This window comes from Achroia grisella, unplaced genomic scaffold (genome assembly GCF_030625045.1).
Source record: "Achroia grisella isolate CSIRO2021 unplaced genomic scaffold, CSIRO_AGI_Agris_v1 utg784, whole genome shotgun sequence".
Lineage (NCBI taxonomy): Eukaryota > Metazoa > Arthropoda > Insecta > Lepidoptera > Pyralidae > Achroia > Achroia grisella.
Genome location: NW_026713024.1, coordinates 2,228,271 through 2,247,918, shown reverse-complemented (window position 1 = coordinate 2,247,918; position 19,648 = coordinate 2,228,271). Strand labels below are relative to the sequence as shown.

The following is a 19,648-nucleotide window of genomic DNA, read 5'->3' as shown; positions in this document are numbered from 1 at the left end:
TTTATTCTTCTTTTAATGTCATGTTCTTAATTTGAAAGTGATTGATAATATATTTTAATATTTATTTAAATTGATTTTAGTAAAGAATGTAATATCGATAATATTTATTTTTTGTTATTATTCAAAAAGTACTAAACCGATTTTCATTATCTTTCTATGCTTATAAATGTCTCTTTATCATATAGAAAACTACATTATCAGTGAGTGTTTTTAATTTATTAAAAAGGAAGAATACATTACAGTGCACCCGTGTGAAGTCAGGGCGGGTCACTAGTATACTCTAGCTATGTGATGAAGTAAAATATATATAAATATATTTAACATAGTTAATAAGAAAGTATTACATTGCTATTCTATATATATGTAATCAAGGAACGGATAGAAAAATAAATAAAAGTATATAACACTACCAGAAATGCCTTATAAAGTTTTTTTTTATTAAATAATTTCTAATTCCCACCTATTCAGGCATTACATGTTTAAAGACGCTATTTTTTTGGACCGGCAGCAAACTGCGCTTCTCCATTCTCTCTCTCATGCGCCTGGTGGTGGTGGCCGCTGGTTTCCACCGCATCAAGGTGCTGGGGAAGCACCACCTGCCTGCCAACTCGCGGGACGCTCCCGTGGTGGTCATGGCCCCACATTCCAGCTTCTTCGATGCCATCGCCATTGTCTGTCTGGGGGCTCCGAGTGTGGTCGCGAAAGCTGACACTGCAAGGCTCCCTTTCATTGGACGTAGGTTGTTGTTAGGCGAAAGCATTTGTTAACCATTTAATTTCAAGACTAATGATAGCACGAGCGTGTAATGTAACGGGATATGTAACGAGTTTATGTTATTTATGTGCTACCGATATTTCGATGCTGTTATAATTATCCCAGTCACACTAGACTTTTAGGCAGTAAGATAAAAAAGTTGATATACCAAATGTTTGCATAGCAGAGCATCAGATAAGTCTGATGCTATGCTATGCAAATACTTCCGTTTAACTGTCTAAGCAGTTAGATCAATGAGGTTTATAACAAGGTATACCAAACGGAAGTGATAGAGCATTATTGGAACTGTACCCACCCAAAAAGTAAAGTGGTAAATAGGATAATGATGTTCGAATCTTTCATGGCAACTCGCAAGTCACGTGATTTAAGATTTTTAGACAGATCAATGAGATTCATAAAAAAGGTATACCAAACGGAAGTTATAGCATCATTGTAACTGTATTGAAATATATAATAAAAAATAATAATTTAATGTTCGAAACTTTCATGTCAACTCTACAGTCACGATTTAATACTGAAAATATAATAAAATATTTAGAGAATTAAATTTTATAAAGAAGTGATTTCGTTACGCAGTATTTTACTTAGGTCTTGGTTTTGTATATCGGAATGTTTACCGTGATTATGTTATTTAAATGTTCCCGATATATCGACACTAACACAAGCATGCGGTCACCGGTCAAGTAAAAATTTTGATTTAAATATTTTGACACCTAAGTCTATAGTTATGAAAAGAATAATCAAAATTATATAAGTTTGGCGTTTTTTTTATACCCTGTGGTATAAAATACTTAAGTTATATTGGTCGTAAAAGGTATACTAATTTATTTCGTATATATTATCCTTATATATATATCATACTCTTTGTTTTGTATATCGGGAAATTTACCGTGTTCATATTATTTATGAGCTACCGATATTTCGACACTGTCACACTATTTTGACAACTAGTTCCTGTCCAGTCCATAGTGAGGAAAATAATAATCAAAATCGTGTAAGTTTGGCAATTTTTATAAACGTCTTGTGTAATTCCAGTGCAGCGTTTATGAAAAATGTTATTGTTACAATGTACTTGACATAATTTGGAGTTACTTAATAAACATTAATATATTTCTAGTTCGTTCTTTCGATTGTAGATTATGCTAAATACTTAAAATTTCGAAACAGTTGTCATTGTATAGTGTAATTAATTATTTTAATGCAAATTTAGTTTTAAACTGTTCAGAATGATTAGTAATAGATTAGTTAAGGTTGCAGCTTTAGATTATTTTATTAGTTTATTTTGCTTTTGACAAAAATGCAACATCATGTGTCAGACCACGATATTCTCTCTGCCACTGAGTTCATTTCATTTTAACAATAATGTCATAGCATATATTGAGTCACAATATGGAGAATATTGTGATTAATAGAATTTAAAATTTAATTTGTATTTTTGTATTAATTTGTACGTTAATACAAAAATACAAATTAAATTTTACACTTCATTTTTTTGAAAGAATAAGAGCTGAGTTTCTTGTCAGTTTTAGCTCGAATGCACTCCGAATAATAGATACATAATAACTATATGAATAAAGATATTTAGATATGACTTGTTTCCACTGAATTTGGATTATATTCGAAAATATCTTTCAAAATTACGTTTCAATTCAGATTAAAACTAATATGTAGCTTTAATGCAATAGTACCAAAGTCGACATAGTACAAAGTCTTGCGTTGGAGTTCACATAATCTTAATTCTTAATAATATTATAACGCGAAAGTTTGTGAGAATGGGTGGATGTTTGTTACTCTTTCACCCAAAAACTACTGAACGGATTTTGATGAAACTTTACAGTAACATACGTAATATGTCATGTAAGTGTAATGCAGAGAAGTTGGGCGGGTCAGCTAGTTATTTATATTGCCATGCAGTTTGATTCATTTATAAGCTACTATCTAACCCGCCTATCCACGTCTGCATGACATTATTTGATTATATTTCGCCCAAATTACGTAATATCTTTTTAAATTATAGCCTATGTGTTATTCTGATGTATAAGCTATATTACTGAAAAGTTTTATCGAAATCCGTTCAGTAAAGTTTTTGCGTGAAAGAGTAACAAACATCCATCCATACTCACATTCCCGTTTATAACATCAGTAAGATGAGTATTTTCAGCTTAAAGGTTGAGATATGGCAGTCAAATTACAGGGGCAGAACATTTTAACTATCGGATATAGCGTGATAATATCACATGCGTAATGTGATGACGTGATGCTCTCCATACTGTTGCGGTATCGTTGCTTCTTACCATCAGATATGACCATTTGCCATTCCAACTGTATTTAAAAGAGTTAAAAAGGCGTGTAATGTCAAAGTGCTATTGTTGATCGATTGAAATTGGTCTTAAGAATAGATCGACAGGTTTTTGCAATGTACCTACAAGGTCGTTTGTTAAGCTAAATTCAGGTGTAACCATTGACGTATGATGTATAATTAGATATTCGATTACGCGTGTGGTGTGTAGTAAACGTACGTAGGTGTTACATTACATTATTGAAATATTTAATCGAATTAGGTGTTATTTTGCGGAAGTGAAACTACTACTTGATGGATTTATATGTATTATTTTGTTTAATTCCGCTACAATTAGCATGTGGGACCGCAAATATTCGGTGTGGAAACTTGACTACCGTTGCAAGCTTCTCTAATGGCGATCAAATTCCGACCGTTATTGAGTCTACACCCATATTGCAATATGACAATATGGGTTTAGAATCAATCCATCATCATCATCTGCTTCATCCTTATCCCATTTATTTGGGGTCGGCGTAATATGTTTTTCGTTTCCATTCATCCCTGTTCGCAGTCATCGCGTTATTTACTTCCTTTCTTACCATATCATCTTTCACACAGTCCATCCATCTCTTTTTTGGCCTTCCTCTGCCCTTATAACCATCCACATTCATTTGTAACATCTTTCTTAAATTTAGAATCAATCCATCAAGTAGTATTATTTAAATAGTTAGTACAAAAAATAGCTACATAGAGTATCGACCAATTTGATATTATTAACACCGAACTAATATAGGAAATCATATTGTATATATGAAATATTGTGTATAATATATGAAAATATATTGATTTTCATGCCTAATAATAAACTGCTAACTACATAAAATTAAGTAAGGACTTTAAAATCTGAGGTATAAAGTCGAATTTCCAAATTTTTTTTATAGAGTAATGACTAATTAGTCGCTTTACTCGAAGTTATGTAGGAAATCAATATGAAATAAAATAATAATTTTAAAATACATCTATAAAAAGTAAGGAACCGACTTAAAAATCTGCGTTATAAAGTCGAATTTCCAAAATTTTCTTTTCAGTTAATACAGTTGAACGTAAAGCGTGTGAATTAATAGGCAGTGTTAAAATTGTGCTCCGTAGATCGGTACAATGTCGTTTGTACAGCAAAATCTGGTCTAACCATTGATGTATGATAAACAATTAGACATTAGATCACGCGCCTGTATCGTATCTATAGAAAGCGTATATCCTTACTAATATTATAAATGCGAAAGTAGTTTCTGTCTGTCTGTCTCGCTTTCACGACAAAACTACTGGATGGATTTCAATGAAATTTAGTACACAGATAGTCTAGACTGTGAGAAAGGACATAGGCTACTTTTTAATGCGATAAAAGGATTCTAAGCGGTTGAACGGGAAGATAAGAATATGTAGGGAAGTATCGTCATTTTTAATGCTAGAAGCTTGAAATTTATTTTTTAGGTTACTGATTAAATATAAATAAATATGACAGTCAAAGTTTGTAAAATTTTACACTTAAGGTGGTAAAATAAAATAGGGGATGAAAGTTTTTGTGGAAAATCGTCATAAATGACGATGCTGCTGGGACGATGAAATTATTCTTTTTAATTTTTTCGTTAGATAATTTAATATTTTTTAATTATTTAATCATGATCACATGATATTACGCAGACAAAGTCGCGGCCACAACTAGTAACTATATATTTATTACATTACTAGCTTGAAACTTAACTTTTTTTATCTAAAATAAAAGTAGCCTAAGTTACTTCTTACATCAGCTACATGCCAATAAAAGTCCCGACAAAATCGGTCCATCCATTTCAGAGATTAGCCGAAACAAACAAACAGACAGACAGACAAAAATTGTAAAAAATGTTATTTTGGTGTATGTATCGTATTTATATTCATATGCATGTAGTATAAAAAAGGGTTATTTCAATATTACAAACAGACACTCCAATTTTATTTATATATATAGATAGGGGGCAAACGTACTTGCGGCTCACCTGATGGTGAGTGATTACCGCCGCCCATGAACACCCGTAACACTAGGTGAATTGCCTTGCCAGCCATTGTAGCTCTAACAAAAACCAAAAACAAACGATATTGCGTAATCATTATATAGTATAAAATAAAGTCGCTGCTCGTCTGTCCCTATGTATGCTTAAATCTTTATAACTACGCAACGGATTTTGAAGCGGTTTTTTTAATAGATTGAGTGATTCCAGAGGAAGGTTTATGTATATAATACATGTACACCCGTGCGAAGCAGGGGCGAGTGGCTAGTATATAATGAAAAAAGTCCGGTAATAGATATTAATGATACAAATATATGTTCTACGTAATCGAACCCGTGATAAACCAAAGGTGCGTGTTGTTAATCGCTGCACCACCAATGTCGTAAAAAAAAAACTGCATTGAATCCCATTGTAGGTCTATAAAAAACAGACGAAACCGGGGTAACACCTAGTAATATATAATAGTAAATAGGCCAGTAAAAAATAAATAGATATTAATAATACAAACATATGTTTTACGGTAATCAAACCGGTGATAAACGAAAGGTGAGTGTTAACCGCTACACCACCAAGGTCGTCGTGTTATACAAGTTACGTGATAATATTTTGTAAACCGAAACTTTTACCATAATTGTTATTGTATGATACCATACAACAGATATCATACAATTTAATAACAGTTTTTTTTAAACTGATATGCTGGAAGTTGAATTAATATTTTGTTAATATTTACTCATTCTACTATAGATCTTATTAATATTATAAACGCGAAAGTTTGTGAGTATGGATGTTTGTTACTCTTTCAAGCAAAAACAACTAAACTAATTTTGATGAAACTTTACAGTAATATAGCTTAAACATCAGAGTAACATATAGGCTATGTTTTTTTATTATGGATAATAATGGATAGGTGCACCGCCTGCGTTAACGGTTTAAGCTGGCAGTGGACGATGATAAGATGAGCATGAGGTCAGGTCAGTTAGCCCATAGTGATAAATTCGCCGGGAATTTATCATTATGGTTTCCAGGGGGAACCGCGTGGAGATCAACCTGACATGATCCATTGTCAATAATGATTATGAGTCCACATTGCTAACAATACTCGCCACATATAGGCTATTAATTTCACTCGTCGTCACAGTGGACCCCCGGTTATCCGACAAACGTTTTGCAGGGCAGTGTCGGACCTTCGTATTTGTCGGATTATAGAGTGCTGCTTAAGGGTCCTGTGCTTATAGTCTGGAATTTTTTACAAAAGAGTATCTTGTAATCCGACAAATTACAGATCCAGTGATAAGATTCTATGTTATATATGTATGTATGTATATGCACTCTGAAGTATATTGTCAAAGTAATATTCAATAACAAATAATAGACAAAGTCGGATTACAATGGGGGCCGGATTAGACAGCGGCCGGATTACCACGGGTCCACTGTATTATGAATTTCTGATAATCAATGTTATGACCGAGGTGGGCTTTTTATAGGTGAGGTTTTTTATATAATAGGCTGCGTGGGTAGCACAGTCTCTTTACTAATTCAGCGGATAAGTTTTTATAATAAATAACCCTGGTAAATTAACACAACGCCATCTAGTCCCACGGTAAGCAGAGCTTGTGTTATGGGTACTGCACAAACATTTGTATTCATGAGTATGATTGTTTATATTGGGGTAAAAAAGTCGAAAAAATATCTATGTATTTGTATCAGTTATCTAGTGCCAATAACACAAGCTTTAGGTAGCTTAATCGGGGTATATTTTAATCTGGGTGTTTTTTATGTATAATATAACTAAAAAAATCTATGTATTTGTATCAGTTATCTAGTACCCATAACACAAGCTTTAGGTAGCTTAACTTGGGTCTAGATGGCGCTGTGTGAATTATAGAAGTTATGAAGATAACGTGTTATTCGTGATGTGTCATATATATAGGTGACTGTTAACGTTTACCATCAGGCTAGATTGATTACCGTTCTAATTACATAAAAAACACAATCAACGACCGTCTCGATATTTCTTCATTAGAATCTTTTGGTTTGAAAATAACGCTTTTTATCTATATCTATACATATAAATAAAATTGGAGTGTCTGTTTGTAATATTGAAATAACCGTTTTTTACTACATGCATATATTCATATGTATAGGGTATATATATATAGGGTACATATACCAAAATAACAATTTTTATAATTTTTGTCTGTCTGTCTGTTGGTCTGTTTGTTCCGGCTAATCTCTGAAATGGCTGGACCGATTTTGACAGAACTTATTTTGGCAAGTAGCCGATGTATAAGGAGTAACTTAGGCTACTTTTATTTTAGAAAAATAAAGTTAAATTCCACGCGGACGAAGTCGCGGAAACAGCTTGTATATCATAAAGATTGGCATATACGTAGAATTTGAGATGGAGAGGGGTCTAGTTATTTATTACTCACAGTTATTTAAGGCAAATAAAGATGGAGCCTAAAGGTAGTTTAATAATTTCGTGAATTCTTCTTTTTTTTTTGAGATAAAATCTAGCCTAATTCTGTCCTACGTCCATCCTCGGATATCATCTTCAAATTTCAGTAAGATCAGGGCAGCGATTTGTTTAGTCGTGATAAGGCACGACAAACTTTCCAATTTCTAATATTATTATAGACTATGCTATGCCCGCGGTTTTAGCCGATAATTTATAGCCTACGTTGTTATTCTGATGTAAACTATAATACTGTAAAGTTTAAAAGTTTTTCAAATAAAAGTGATATAAAAAAATATACCAAACGGTAAAGAGGGTAGGTAACTGGGCTCCTAGATAGGGCAATCAATAATCTCTGTTTAAGATTGGAGGTCAGCCCTGGTCCCTTGTTAAAAATGCAATAGCAATATATGAACGATATTCTTTGTAGCTTCGTGGAGGCGTATTGTGGTGGCCCAATAATAAAGATCTTTGGTTTAATTAGTTATTGTTTATATATATAGGCGTTTACAATTTTTATATTATTAAAATTACGAAGCGTATATATGTATTATAAGAAGAGATTTCTTTAACTGAAGAGGCCATCAAAATCGGCTTTAAAGAAAGAAATCTACTATAATTTAGATAATATGTATTGTTGCACCGAGTTGGGGGTGGCATATTAGAATAAACCCTTAATATTTCATAAGACTATAAAAAACATGTTTTTTACTTGTGTTACGGCTCTGGATACAAGTTCTTTTGAGCTCAACTGGAACGTGTACACTAAACTCGAAGTTTTCTTTTTGTTGAACGGAGAGAGTTGCCATATATGGAATATTACTGCTAAATTGGACATATAGTGTTGCCAATAATGGTATTTTTAAAGATATTATAATCCATTTTGATGTATTGTTTAAAACATCTATTTATCTTTACGTTTAACTAAACTATTAATTATTACTAATTTACATGTTCTTAAAATTGAAGGTTAACAAATGCTTACGTAGTTGGTTGGTTTTGTTAGTTTGTCTTTGTGTGCTATAGTGTTGTGGCGTAGATAATTTTTATGTTTTTTAAAGGTCTATTCTAAACGGGCATAGAAATTCAAGGTTGTAATGTTTGCTGAAAAATATAACAATGAATTGTGAACCTTGAATAAATTCTAGAACAATTTTCACTCAATGGATCGATTGTTGACCATTTAGTGAGTTTATTTCACGTGTAGAGTTTTTTTTTACTATTATTTAGGTACCGATTAAGAATTGAAATAATACAGACTTTGAAAATATTTGAAGTAAGATATTTAATATATTTCTAATTCTAAACTACTCGAAAGTGATCAAAATTTCAAAGTCAGTCGGTTTTTCTTGTTATATAATTATTTTACTTTTATGTATTTAAAATCGTGTAAAAAAAAAGAATTAGCAGTATCCTATTTATTATTTATGTTACATATTTTGCATAGAGTTTTAGGTTCACTCAAAAATAGTAAAAAAAATATTGTTATTCCAGAAAATTAAATTATAAAACGCACTATAAATAAACAGGCAAGATTGCTATCTGTACCCAATGTGCCAGGGCGTGAAGCAACAGCTTCTTCCGATTTTGTTATCGTTTTTTTCCTTTCAACTCTTAAACTGACAGTTTTAGTGACCCCCAGATTTGATGTCATGACCATCATGTCGTGTCAAGGAGTCACTAGACCGCGACTTTCTCATAACCATAGATTAATTAAAAATTAAATTAAAAAAAGAAAGTTAATTCACCATGCTTTTACAGTTACATAAATAGAAATATCGCGTACCATTAATCGATATTAATAATTAATTGTATATGTATACCATATATTGTTCAGAAGAACTATAGAAACGTTCTGAATGACCGTTTGAATAGAACTTTAGGCTGTTGCTTTCTCATTTTCCAAACCGTTTTGTTCGTCGCTCGTTCACTGGTCGTTTTGTTTTTACAGGCCGCTGTTGCATGGCTTTCGTTTATTTGTAGCCCTATGTTATTTAAAACGTACTTAGAAATATTGAAATCATGCAGTTTGTTACCGTTGTTGTTAATATTTTTAATTTAAAACACATTGTAAATTAACAGTTTTGCTATTATGTACAATAAGTATGTGTACAGTTGACATCTATTTTGAAAGACTAAACAATACAAAGATAAATACTAAAACACTTCAAATTATGAACTATGATTTGTACAAAGAAAACATAATGTACAAATCATAGTTCAATGTTATTTTTGTTTTTAGAATACTTTTGTATTCTACAAACAAATAAATGTTGAGCATTCCAAATTCAAATGCAAAATACATATACAATTAATAGGAACTAGACATAACTCATGTCTTGTGCATACTTTATCTGTCAAATGTTTTATGGATCGCAAAACTGACAAGTTCAGTCTGTTTAAAATAAGAAGACATGTTTCCCAAGCCAGTAAAAGGAAAAAAAGAAAACACGTTCCATAATCAAACCCCTGATTTGTTTTATGTCTCGTGGATTTCTTTGATATTGAATAGGTAATATATATATATATATATATATACTTACGCCATTTTGGACGATGTGTTTCAAATTAAGAATCATTTTGTAGACTCTATGAATGTCACTTTGAATGAATAATATTTTATTATATTTATATTAAGTCTACATGGCTCTCTTTATTTGTATTAGTCTGTTCCTATTGGACATAGCGTGGAGTTATATGTTTATAGCCATCTTCGATAAATTGACTATCCAACATTTTTTTTTATTCGCACTACTTGTTACTACAAGTAGTGCGAATAAAAAAAACATGTTTATAAAAAAAAAAAACAGATTCTCGAACGTTATAATATCGAATGGTTTGTGGTGGTGTAACTCACTGGTGTAAAGAATACAATGAAAGGCGTATTTGCTAACCAACACATCACATATATTATGTACTATATAAATTATGGCATGGGACACCTATGTCGGTGATGGAAAACTCTTGTTAACATAGAGAGAGATACGAAATTCTTAGCAGCCCATGGATTCACCATGCGGTTGTGGATCCATTGTGTGGTAGACAGCGAAACTCCGAACAGTTCCCGGGATTGTGACTGTGTGGGAGTTGTGACTCGGGTATAATTTACAACAGGGTATAGGTAACACTCATTTTCACTGCTCGTGTTTCTTCTTGCCCAACCAAATCTGGTCCAGTAGGAGCCTGCCAATGCAGCTTTAGATACACATTATATGCAGTATTATACGAATTATTATAAGATTTCCATTGTATAATCCGCCTATGGAAATGTACTAATTTGTCAATAAAATCTCAAGATTCTAGAGGTCTATTAAACTTGGAGGTTTATATAATGAAAATCCTAATAGAATTTATGGAATGTGAACATACAAAATAGAATCCGTTGACCAACTATTATCGATAACGAGTTGAGACATCTTATATATTACTTTCTTGATATATATTAAGCACAATTGTAATTAAAAAAAATACACTTTGTCTACCAATTCAGGCAGGCAACGACATGGGTTTAAACATTTTTTTTTCTGTAATTAAAGATCACTCACGATCACGACATCCACGCTATCACCTGTATAGTTCTGGTGTCCTAGTACCTTATGGGAACTGACATATTATAAAGCGAAAGTGTGCGGTGTTATTATTCATTTATAGGCATAGAAATGACCATAGACAATTATTAGAAAGTTTTAGGTAATTGCCGCGTAAATTGTGTGTACGGCCATCATTTCGCAATTTATCTATGGCCCTTTTGCCACTTATAGTTTGAGGACAGTTTGACAGTTATCCAAGCATACAACTTTAATAATAATGACTCTACCATATCACCGGTAGTAGTATAGGTAAAATTATAAACAGAATGTTAGTGATAATTTGTGTACGATATTCTGTATGATTTGGTATATTAGTATATTTATTTCTAATAATAATAAATATTATAAATAAATAGAAGAATTTACTACTCCTAAGCTAAGCAGAGCTTGTGTTATGATTACTAAAAAATTACATAGATAGATTTCTAAGTACCTACATACATAATATACATAGAAAACACCTAGTCCGATACAAATTATACTCAAATGTTTGAATCATGTGAGGAATCGAACCCGCGATCATTGTAAGTAAAGCGGTGTGTTAAACCACTAGACCACTGCTAGGCCGTATAATCATATTTATTTGGCCCTTAATTCCATTTGGCGGTTTTTTTGAAACGATTCCTAAATTTTGAGTGTAGTGTGATATATATATACCACACTTGCTGCAGTAAAAATTAGGTATATATACATATCACTGTCAAAATATTGTAGTTAGCTGTTACAAACTTATTTTTATTTATTAGTACTTAATTTTTCATGTACTATATGCTCTAGAAGTGTACATCAATCAAAGTACATCTAGTTATGATGCGTGAATTATGCAAGAATTGATTGTGAGTCAGCAATAATCATCATAATATTGTTAGAGGGTAATTTAATTAGCTACTTGTAGATCAATATTTACATTGATATTTAGTATACATATGGTGATTTTTGCTTTAATGAATTTTAAGGTACAGTGCTGAATATAAAAAAAAATATTAAACAATCATTTGACAATTTGCATAAAATCACAGAGCAATTAACACGACACACACGCGCTTTTTTAAATCTGTGTAATAACCTGTACTGCTTCTATAAATAAAAATTTTGGATGCACACAAAAATTGTATAATTGTAAATAAGCCCGGCTTGAATATACGCATAAAACCTTAAAATTGAATGTATCTATACCAGTTATTTACTATTATAATATGCCGTGCTGGATATATTGTTACACAGATTAATACAAAAATTATTTTGTTACAAGTAACGCAAGCCTGCAGAAAATAAAACTGGTTACAAATTTTCTTTTTTCGTTTTATTTCTTTAGGTAAGGCAAAGAGACTAAGTCCATACAGCCGTTCTTTCATTAGTCTCATTGTCAAACTCGTGTTTTGTTATTTTGACAGATGTCAAATGACTTCTTTTTATGAATCCTACACTACATTTTACAGCAACATGTATGATAAATTTTCGTCTACCCTATGCAAGGGTGTTATGGACTGATTACCGATTATTAAACAAAGCCTACTATTAGTTATGTCCTTACTTTTATGTTTCACTTATTCACCCTTATACAATATATCTTATTCATTATGTTATTATATGTAAATATGTATATGGCATTATTAAAATTAAATAGTTAATATTTTATTAAAATATGTGTCTTAATAGTGCAATAGTTTGCGCAAACTAGTCATAGTTTATGTTAATTTTAAAGAATGGTATAGAGTCGTATAAGAATAACAGGAATAGCCTACGATGTAATTTTTACAAAATTATTCGCATTATTTTAAATATATTAAACAAGGTGTATTAGAAATAAATATTGAATGTCGACTTTACATCTAAGAAAATTTTTAAGCATATTCTACAACTTTGATTCGTCCTCCCAACTTACTTTCTATTTTATTTATTACATCCATATCGACATTTATAATGTAAACGCCATTCTAAAATGTCTATATTTTAATTTAATTCCTTCTAAATAGCTTAAATATTTAATGACTAGCCGAGCCCCGATGAGTTTGTATTGGTGTAACTTTTATGTTTGTAAACCATTTTGGACATTGATTATAACAAAACAAAACACAAAATTTTAGATACAATGAGTTTGTGTGCGCTGGTCTCACAAACTCATTGTATCTAAAATCTGATTTTATATCTGATATCTGATGATTGTATGATAATGTTATATTATTTTTTAAAGTAATAATAATAATTTCTTAATATTCTTTTTGTAACGTTCTATTATATATCGCTGTCGTTATTAGTCGCATTTTCTTTTATCTACGAATTTTTCTTCATAAAACCCTCAATACCTCTCACTCATCAGACACATCAGATACCTCCTTCAGTTATTATTATATTATTTTTTAAATTGTTGTCTCCTCTTTACACGGATGTAATTTCTATAGCCCATGATACTCGTTGATAAAGTTTTCCACATTACAATTCTTTTTTTTTTATAATGTTAATTTAGGAAATGAAATAGTATTCGTATGTTACTATAAATAGGTGCAAATTAAAGTATGATTACAAAATTAATTAAAGTTATATTAAGCAGTAGTTTCAGTTTTCATTTCATTGTTTTTTTAATGTTATAATATTATAGTAAGTTTAGGAAATAAAATATTATTCCTGTGTTACTATAAATAGGTGCTAATTAAATTATGATAACAAAATTCATTAAAGTTATATTAGTTTCAGTTTGGCTTTCGGTCTTTTTTTATTGTTATAATATTAGTTTAGGAAATGAAATATTATTTCTGTGTTACTATAAATAGATGTTAATTAAAGTATGATTACAAAATTAATTAAAGTTATATTAAACAGTAGTTTCAGTTTTGATTTCTTTTCGTCTTATTGTTATAATATTAGTTTAGGAAATGAAATATTATTCGTATGTTTCTATAAATAGGTGTTAATTAAAGTATCATATCATTACGAAATTAATAAAATTTATATTAAACAGTAGTTTCAGTTTTGATTTCGTCAGTTCCGACGTTCTTGCATCACATTCAGAACTTATTAACAAGCGTACTTAATTGTATTAAGTTAATTAGTTAAAATTAATATGACCTTTCCATTGAGTGAGTTTTTCAAAATTGCGTTGATTTTTTTAGTCCTTTCCAAGTTGACCGGATGTATTTTATATTTCCTGTAGTATTTGTAAACATTATCACTATAATAATTATTATATGTTTAATTATTCGTTAAATATATAAATTACCTACTACAATGCGTGTCGAAATAAAATAGAAATTATTACAAAATAAAAAAGACTTAACATAAAAATATTAAAATACAATAACAGTAGGTAGGTCGTTTTAATTATAAACCTAATTTAGACACTCATTACATTTTAGTTTTTATAATCACAATTAAAATTATATTTCTTAATCATATCTACAGTTATAAAAAAAGAAAATGGATTGTCTATGACTGTTTTTTTTTAAACTGAATTGTAACGTTTTTTATAGGTCGCTGAAACCGATAATATGTTTTATCGGAAAGCTATCATACTTGGCCGGAGGCATGGCCATCACAGTCAGAGGTCGCCAGGCCAGTCGTGAGGAGGCTCCCATCCTGGTGATAGCTCCGCACTCGTCATTCCTCGATAGCTGTATTGTCTATGCCACCAAGATGTCGTCTGTGATAGTCCGGAAAGAGAGCATGGACAATTATGTTGGAAGTAGGTGACTTTTATATAGGTGGTGGTTGAAGTTTGGTGGTGGTTTTTCGGTCTTGGGTTTAAGGAGATGGTGGTTTTATTATGCCTTAATAACAATTATATAAGTCAGTAAGTTTTTAAAATTTTATTACTAACATTTTTTTTTATTTTAGATTTATTTAGGGACTTTTATGATAATATGATAATGCCAGTCCCATCGTATCTTATTACTAATCTTATATACTACTATACAATGAAAACAAACATTTATAAAATACTAACTTTACGGACTCGTATTTTGACTGAAATTAAGTTACTTGTTATTAACGATTATTACAATTGATTATAAATAAACAATTAAGATATTTATCTAGGTACACTTTGTATTAAGTCGTCTGCCTAGGTAGCTCTGTATCGCCTTTTTTTTTACCAGTGGTGGATGACAAGATGAGCATGGCAAATTCACTAGGATTATATCCTGATGGTTTCCATGGGACATTGCTAAATGGGTTTATAGTTTACATTACTAATAATCTGTATTAGCGTACTGTAATCTGTATTTCGGTTTAAAAAGTTTATGGCCGAAAATTGACTTATATCTCAGCAATAGCAAAGCATAGTAGGTACAATATGTTTAATGATTTTGACGGCCTCGGTTGTTTAGCGATATAGACACTGCCTTACTTTCCCATGGTCGCAGATTAGATTCCTTGCACAGTATAAATATTTGTATTCATGAGTATGTATATGAGTCTGGCCGTAAATGCTGTTACAATTATAAATAAACATAATATTACATTTGTATTTCGAATCTGTCATTCTTTTATGAATGTTCTCTCTTTTTTTATAATTCGGTTTTCCCATCTCAGGGAAAGGCAAAAGGTCTCAGCCCATACAGCCTTTCTCTCATTTTCGCTCCAATCGGTGGTCAAATATTTTTATGATATTAAAATGGAGTGGGGTGATAAACAGAACCGAATCACTGTGATTGCATATTCAAAGTAGATACGGAGCCAATGGGGATCATTTCGAATGAGCTTTAAATATATTTAATGTTTTTATATTAATATTAAAACTAACATACATTATAGTAATAAATGTTATATGCAATAGAAATAATAAACATTTTTCCTTGTAACAATATTCTTTAATCTTGCCATAAGATTAGGTATATACACAATAATACACATATATTTGATGTGATGAATACATTACTTGTTAGTTCGTAACACAGATCCACACCGATAGATTTAGTTATCTACCCTCAATTAAGCAGTTCATGAAGGAAGCGTATGAACATTTTATAAAAGACACATATATCGAAGATATATTTAATTCCCTCTAAGAAATAGAAATAGAAATAATCTTTATTCAAATAAACTCATTACAAGCGCTTTTGAACAGTCATATATTGATTCTACCACTCATTCGGAATGCAGATTGAGAAGAAGAATGAGCAAGAAACTTGTTGCTCTTTTGAATAGATTTTTTTTTATATAAATAATTACAGTATAACAAGTAAAAGGCATGCGATAATCAACATACAGATTGATATGATTGATAGAAATCGCTACGCTATTAGTGCAGTGCAATCAGATAATGTCATATAAATATAATATAAATGTAAATATAGGTACTTTAGTAGGGTTTGTATATATATATATATATGAGTAGAAATTGTTTGTCTACGTATTGCTAGTCATGCATGATCATTATGCAATGACGGGTAACGAGACATCATGCTTTCTACGGAAGCTTGCACAACTATTTTATAAGTACGTTCAAACAGACAAACATAATAAGTAGCGTTATCTTCATACAATAACATTACATGATGAATTCTTACCTGAGGCTTTTCTGTCAATAGGTCTTTTTATGGGATGGGTATAAAATTATCATCTATCTATACATACATAGACAACATAGTATGTTACAGCTGTATCACTTCTAGAGAGGAATAAGAAACATATGTTAGAATTAAAATTAATATTGCAATATCTGTACATATAAATAAAATTGGAGTGTCGGTTTGTAATATTGAAATAACCGTTTTTACTACTTGAATATGAATATAAATACGGTACATACACTAAAATAACATTTTTTACTATTTTTGTCTGTCTGTTTGTTCCGGCTAATCTCTGAAATGGCTGGACTGATTTTGAGGGGATTTTTATTGGCAGGTAGCTGATGTAATAAGGAGTAACTTAGGCTACTTTTATTTTAGAAAAATAAAGTTAAATTCCACGCGGACGAAATCACAGGTACAGTTAGTAATAAATAACAGTACTCAATATTTACTCTAGTGTTATTAACCAGGGAAAAAAGGGGGAATATGTTTATATGGAACAAAAACAGTGCCGGAGATCCTTCTTTCTCTTCCTCGTAAGCTACGGATAACTTGGTTTACCGAGCGGTAAATATTAACGATTTTACAGTTATTTTTACATATTTATTGGCAGAATGCTATTTCATTATAAAAACAATTTTACCATTTATCTTTTAAAAATAATGATAACTTTAAACTATACTTTTAGGCACTTTCTCGAATGTGTTTAATCTACACTTTAGTTCATCTTAGGGGATTCACAATGAATTTACCACGACGATATTCTTTCCATAATAGAGATGCAGAGAACATTTTAAAAGAAATCTTCTCAATGCATGTTCTGTCACGCGCTTTCGTTTGTTTCTATGAGTGATGACTAGGGTTGTCAACTTTCAAAAAAACCAACCCGAGAGAATTTTATTGAGGTCCCTCCTCGATAAAATTCTTACCGGGTTAGTCTTTTGGATAGTATTCGGAGAGGATTATTAAATTGTAAATTTTTTTTCTCGAGCACGATGGTGCTTAAATGTAATATTTGTCGGGTTTTCATCACAAAATGATTGGAGAATGCCCTAAAGTCGTCGCAATATTCTGGCGAAAGTACTAAATGTACTTGCCATAGAAATGAAAGAAGAAGAATCATAAAAGTTTTTACATGACCTTTTACCAAAAAAATACTGATTCTGTTTCCTTGGTCCATACATGCTCTATCATACGCATGAAGCATTAGAGACAGGAATGGAAAGAACAATCATGTTGTTATTTTTTTAAATTCAGGAATATCTTATAAAAAAAAAAAACAGAAATCCCTTTTTATTTTAGCAATACCGTAGATTATTGCACATCATGAGGTAGGGAGATTAACGATTATTACTAGAGTTTCCCTGGCAATTGGTCAACCCTAAACTGATCATGTATAGAGGTCTTTACAATGCTCCGTGTCACATTTGAACATCCATTGTAGTGAGCTTCTAAACCTTAGTTTTCTTTTACACATATTAATCTTGTCACTCCAATTAGTAATACATACAACAGTTAGTGTGGGCTCACATTATCTGGTTCAAATTCGACGGATTGGTGCATTGGTTGCTACGCCCCACCCTTTTTGGAAATGCGCCAATCGAACGGCGTCCTCGGCACGAATCGTCGGGTTTGAACTTGATGATGTGAGCCCACACTTATACAGATAGTACTTGACCCGACACGAATCTTTTGTATCGAAACAGGATGTTAAAAAGTTTAGTTATGCTGACACTGTTATCTATTATTGTTTAGACTTTCCAAAGACTTTATTAAGAGCGTAACGGACACGAGTAATTGTGGTTCCGTAGATACATTTTAGTTCGCTTTTTGTCTCTATATTATTGTTTTTGGTGCGGACCGACTCACTCATTTATAATAATAATAACCCTGAACAATCCACACAGGGCTATCTAGTCCCAACCTATCAGAGTTTCTGTTATGCGTACTAAAGAAATGATATAGGTATTATTTGGACATATTTGTTTTGTAGTAATATTTCCTTATAAACTTGCGACAATGTATTAACTGACTTGATTTCATGCTCATTCTATCATCCTCCACTGGTGCCCCGTTAATGTATATCGTTAGCGCAGATGAGTACACCATAACATCATCCATATAGAAATCGTACAGTACGGTATTTCCACCGATTTCCGTAAGTCAAAATCTCGAACAACTTGTACGAGATGTTGATGTCCTCGTACCTTCGTCATCAGCTTCTTCCTTATCCCATTTATTTCGGGTCGGCTTAATATGTTTTTGTCTTCCATTCATCCCTGTTCGCAGTCATCTCGTTATTTACTCCCTTTCTTATCATATCATCTTTCACACAGTCCATCCATCTCTTCTTCGGCCTTCGTCTGTCCTTATAACCATCAAAATTCATATGTAACACCTTCTTTAAAATTTTATCTTCATTACTACGCATTACATGCCCATACTATGATAGACGATCATTCTTGAATCTCTCCGACTCCGGCGCCATTTTCATACGTCCTCTAACGCAGTCATTCCTTATCATATATTAGCTAAGCATATGATGTTGATGTTCTCGTATCGTATATTAAAAAACACCACGAGAATTCTTGCTACTTGTCTTAATCCTACATAGATTAGAAGCAGTACCACAGTAGTAGTGATAACAGTAGGTGGTTTCTCGTTTATAGCTCTCGTTGTTCGATAAATGTCGTCGCAGAATTGCCGTGAAATGTCATGGTATTATGCGGCTTATCGTGATTTTTATATCTGTGAAAGCGTCGAGGCCTAGTGATATACCCCGACTCATTACTCCAAAGGTCGCGAGTACGAATCTGGTCGGTCAAAAAAATATGATCAGAAAATCTACCCATCTATATAGATAATAGAATGAAATTGATCGCTATAATAATTAAGAAAGATAAGATGAGAGAAAACTTTTATTGGAGGAGTTTAACAATTGAGTGACTTTATCAAGACAGCATTGATAATGTCTTCCTATAACAATTTGT

General features: G+C 31.6%; 1 protein-coding gene across 2 annotated transcripts in view; it reads left to right on the top strand.

Moving 5' to 3' along the window:
• The window catches only part of LOC131851562 (lysophosphatidylcholine acyltransferase), a 57,368-nt gene that overhangs the window by 16,473 nt on the left and 21,247 nt on the right, over positions 1 to 19,648 (top strand). Inside the window, exon 3 of one of the 2 annotated variants that reach the window (XM_059202077.1) lies at positions 14,619 to 14,830. In XM_059202077.1, the coding sequence (XP_059058060.1) occupies positions 14,619 to 14,830 (212 nt within the window). Of the gene's footprint in view, positions 1 to 508; positions 736 to 14,618; positions 14,831 to 19,648 lie in introns of both variants that reach the window. The other variant, XM_059202076.1, reaches the window with a different exon arrangement.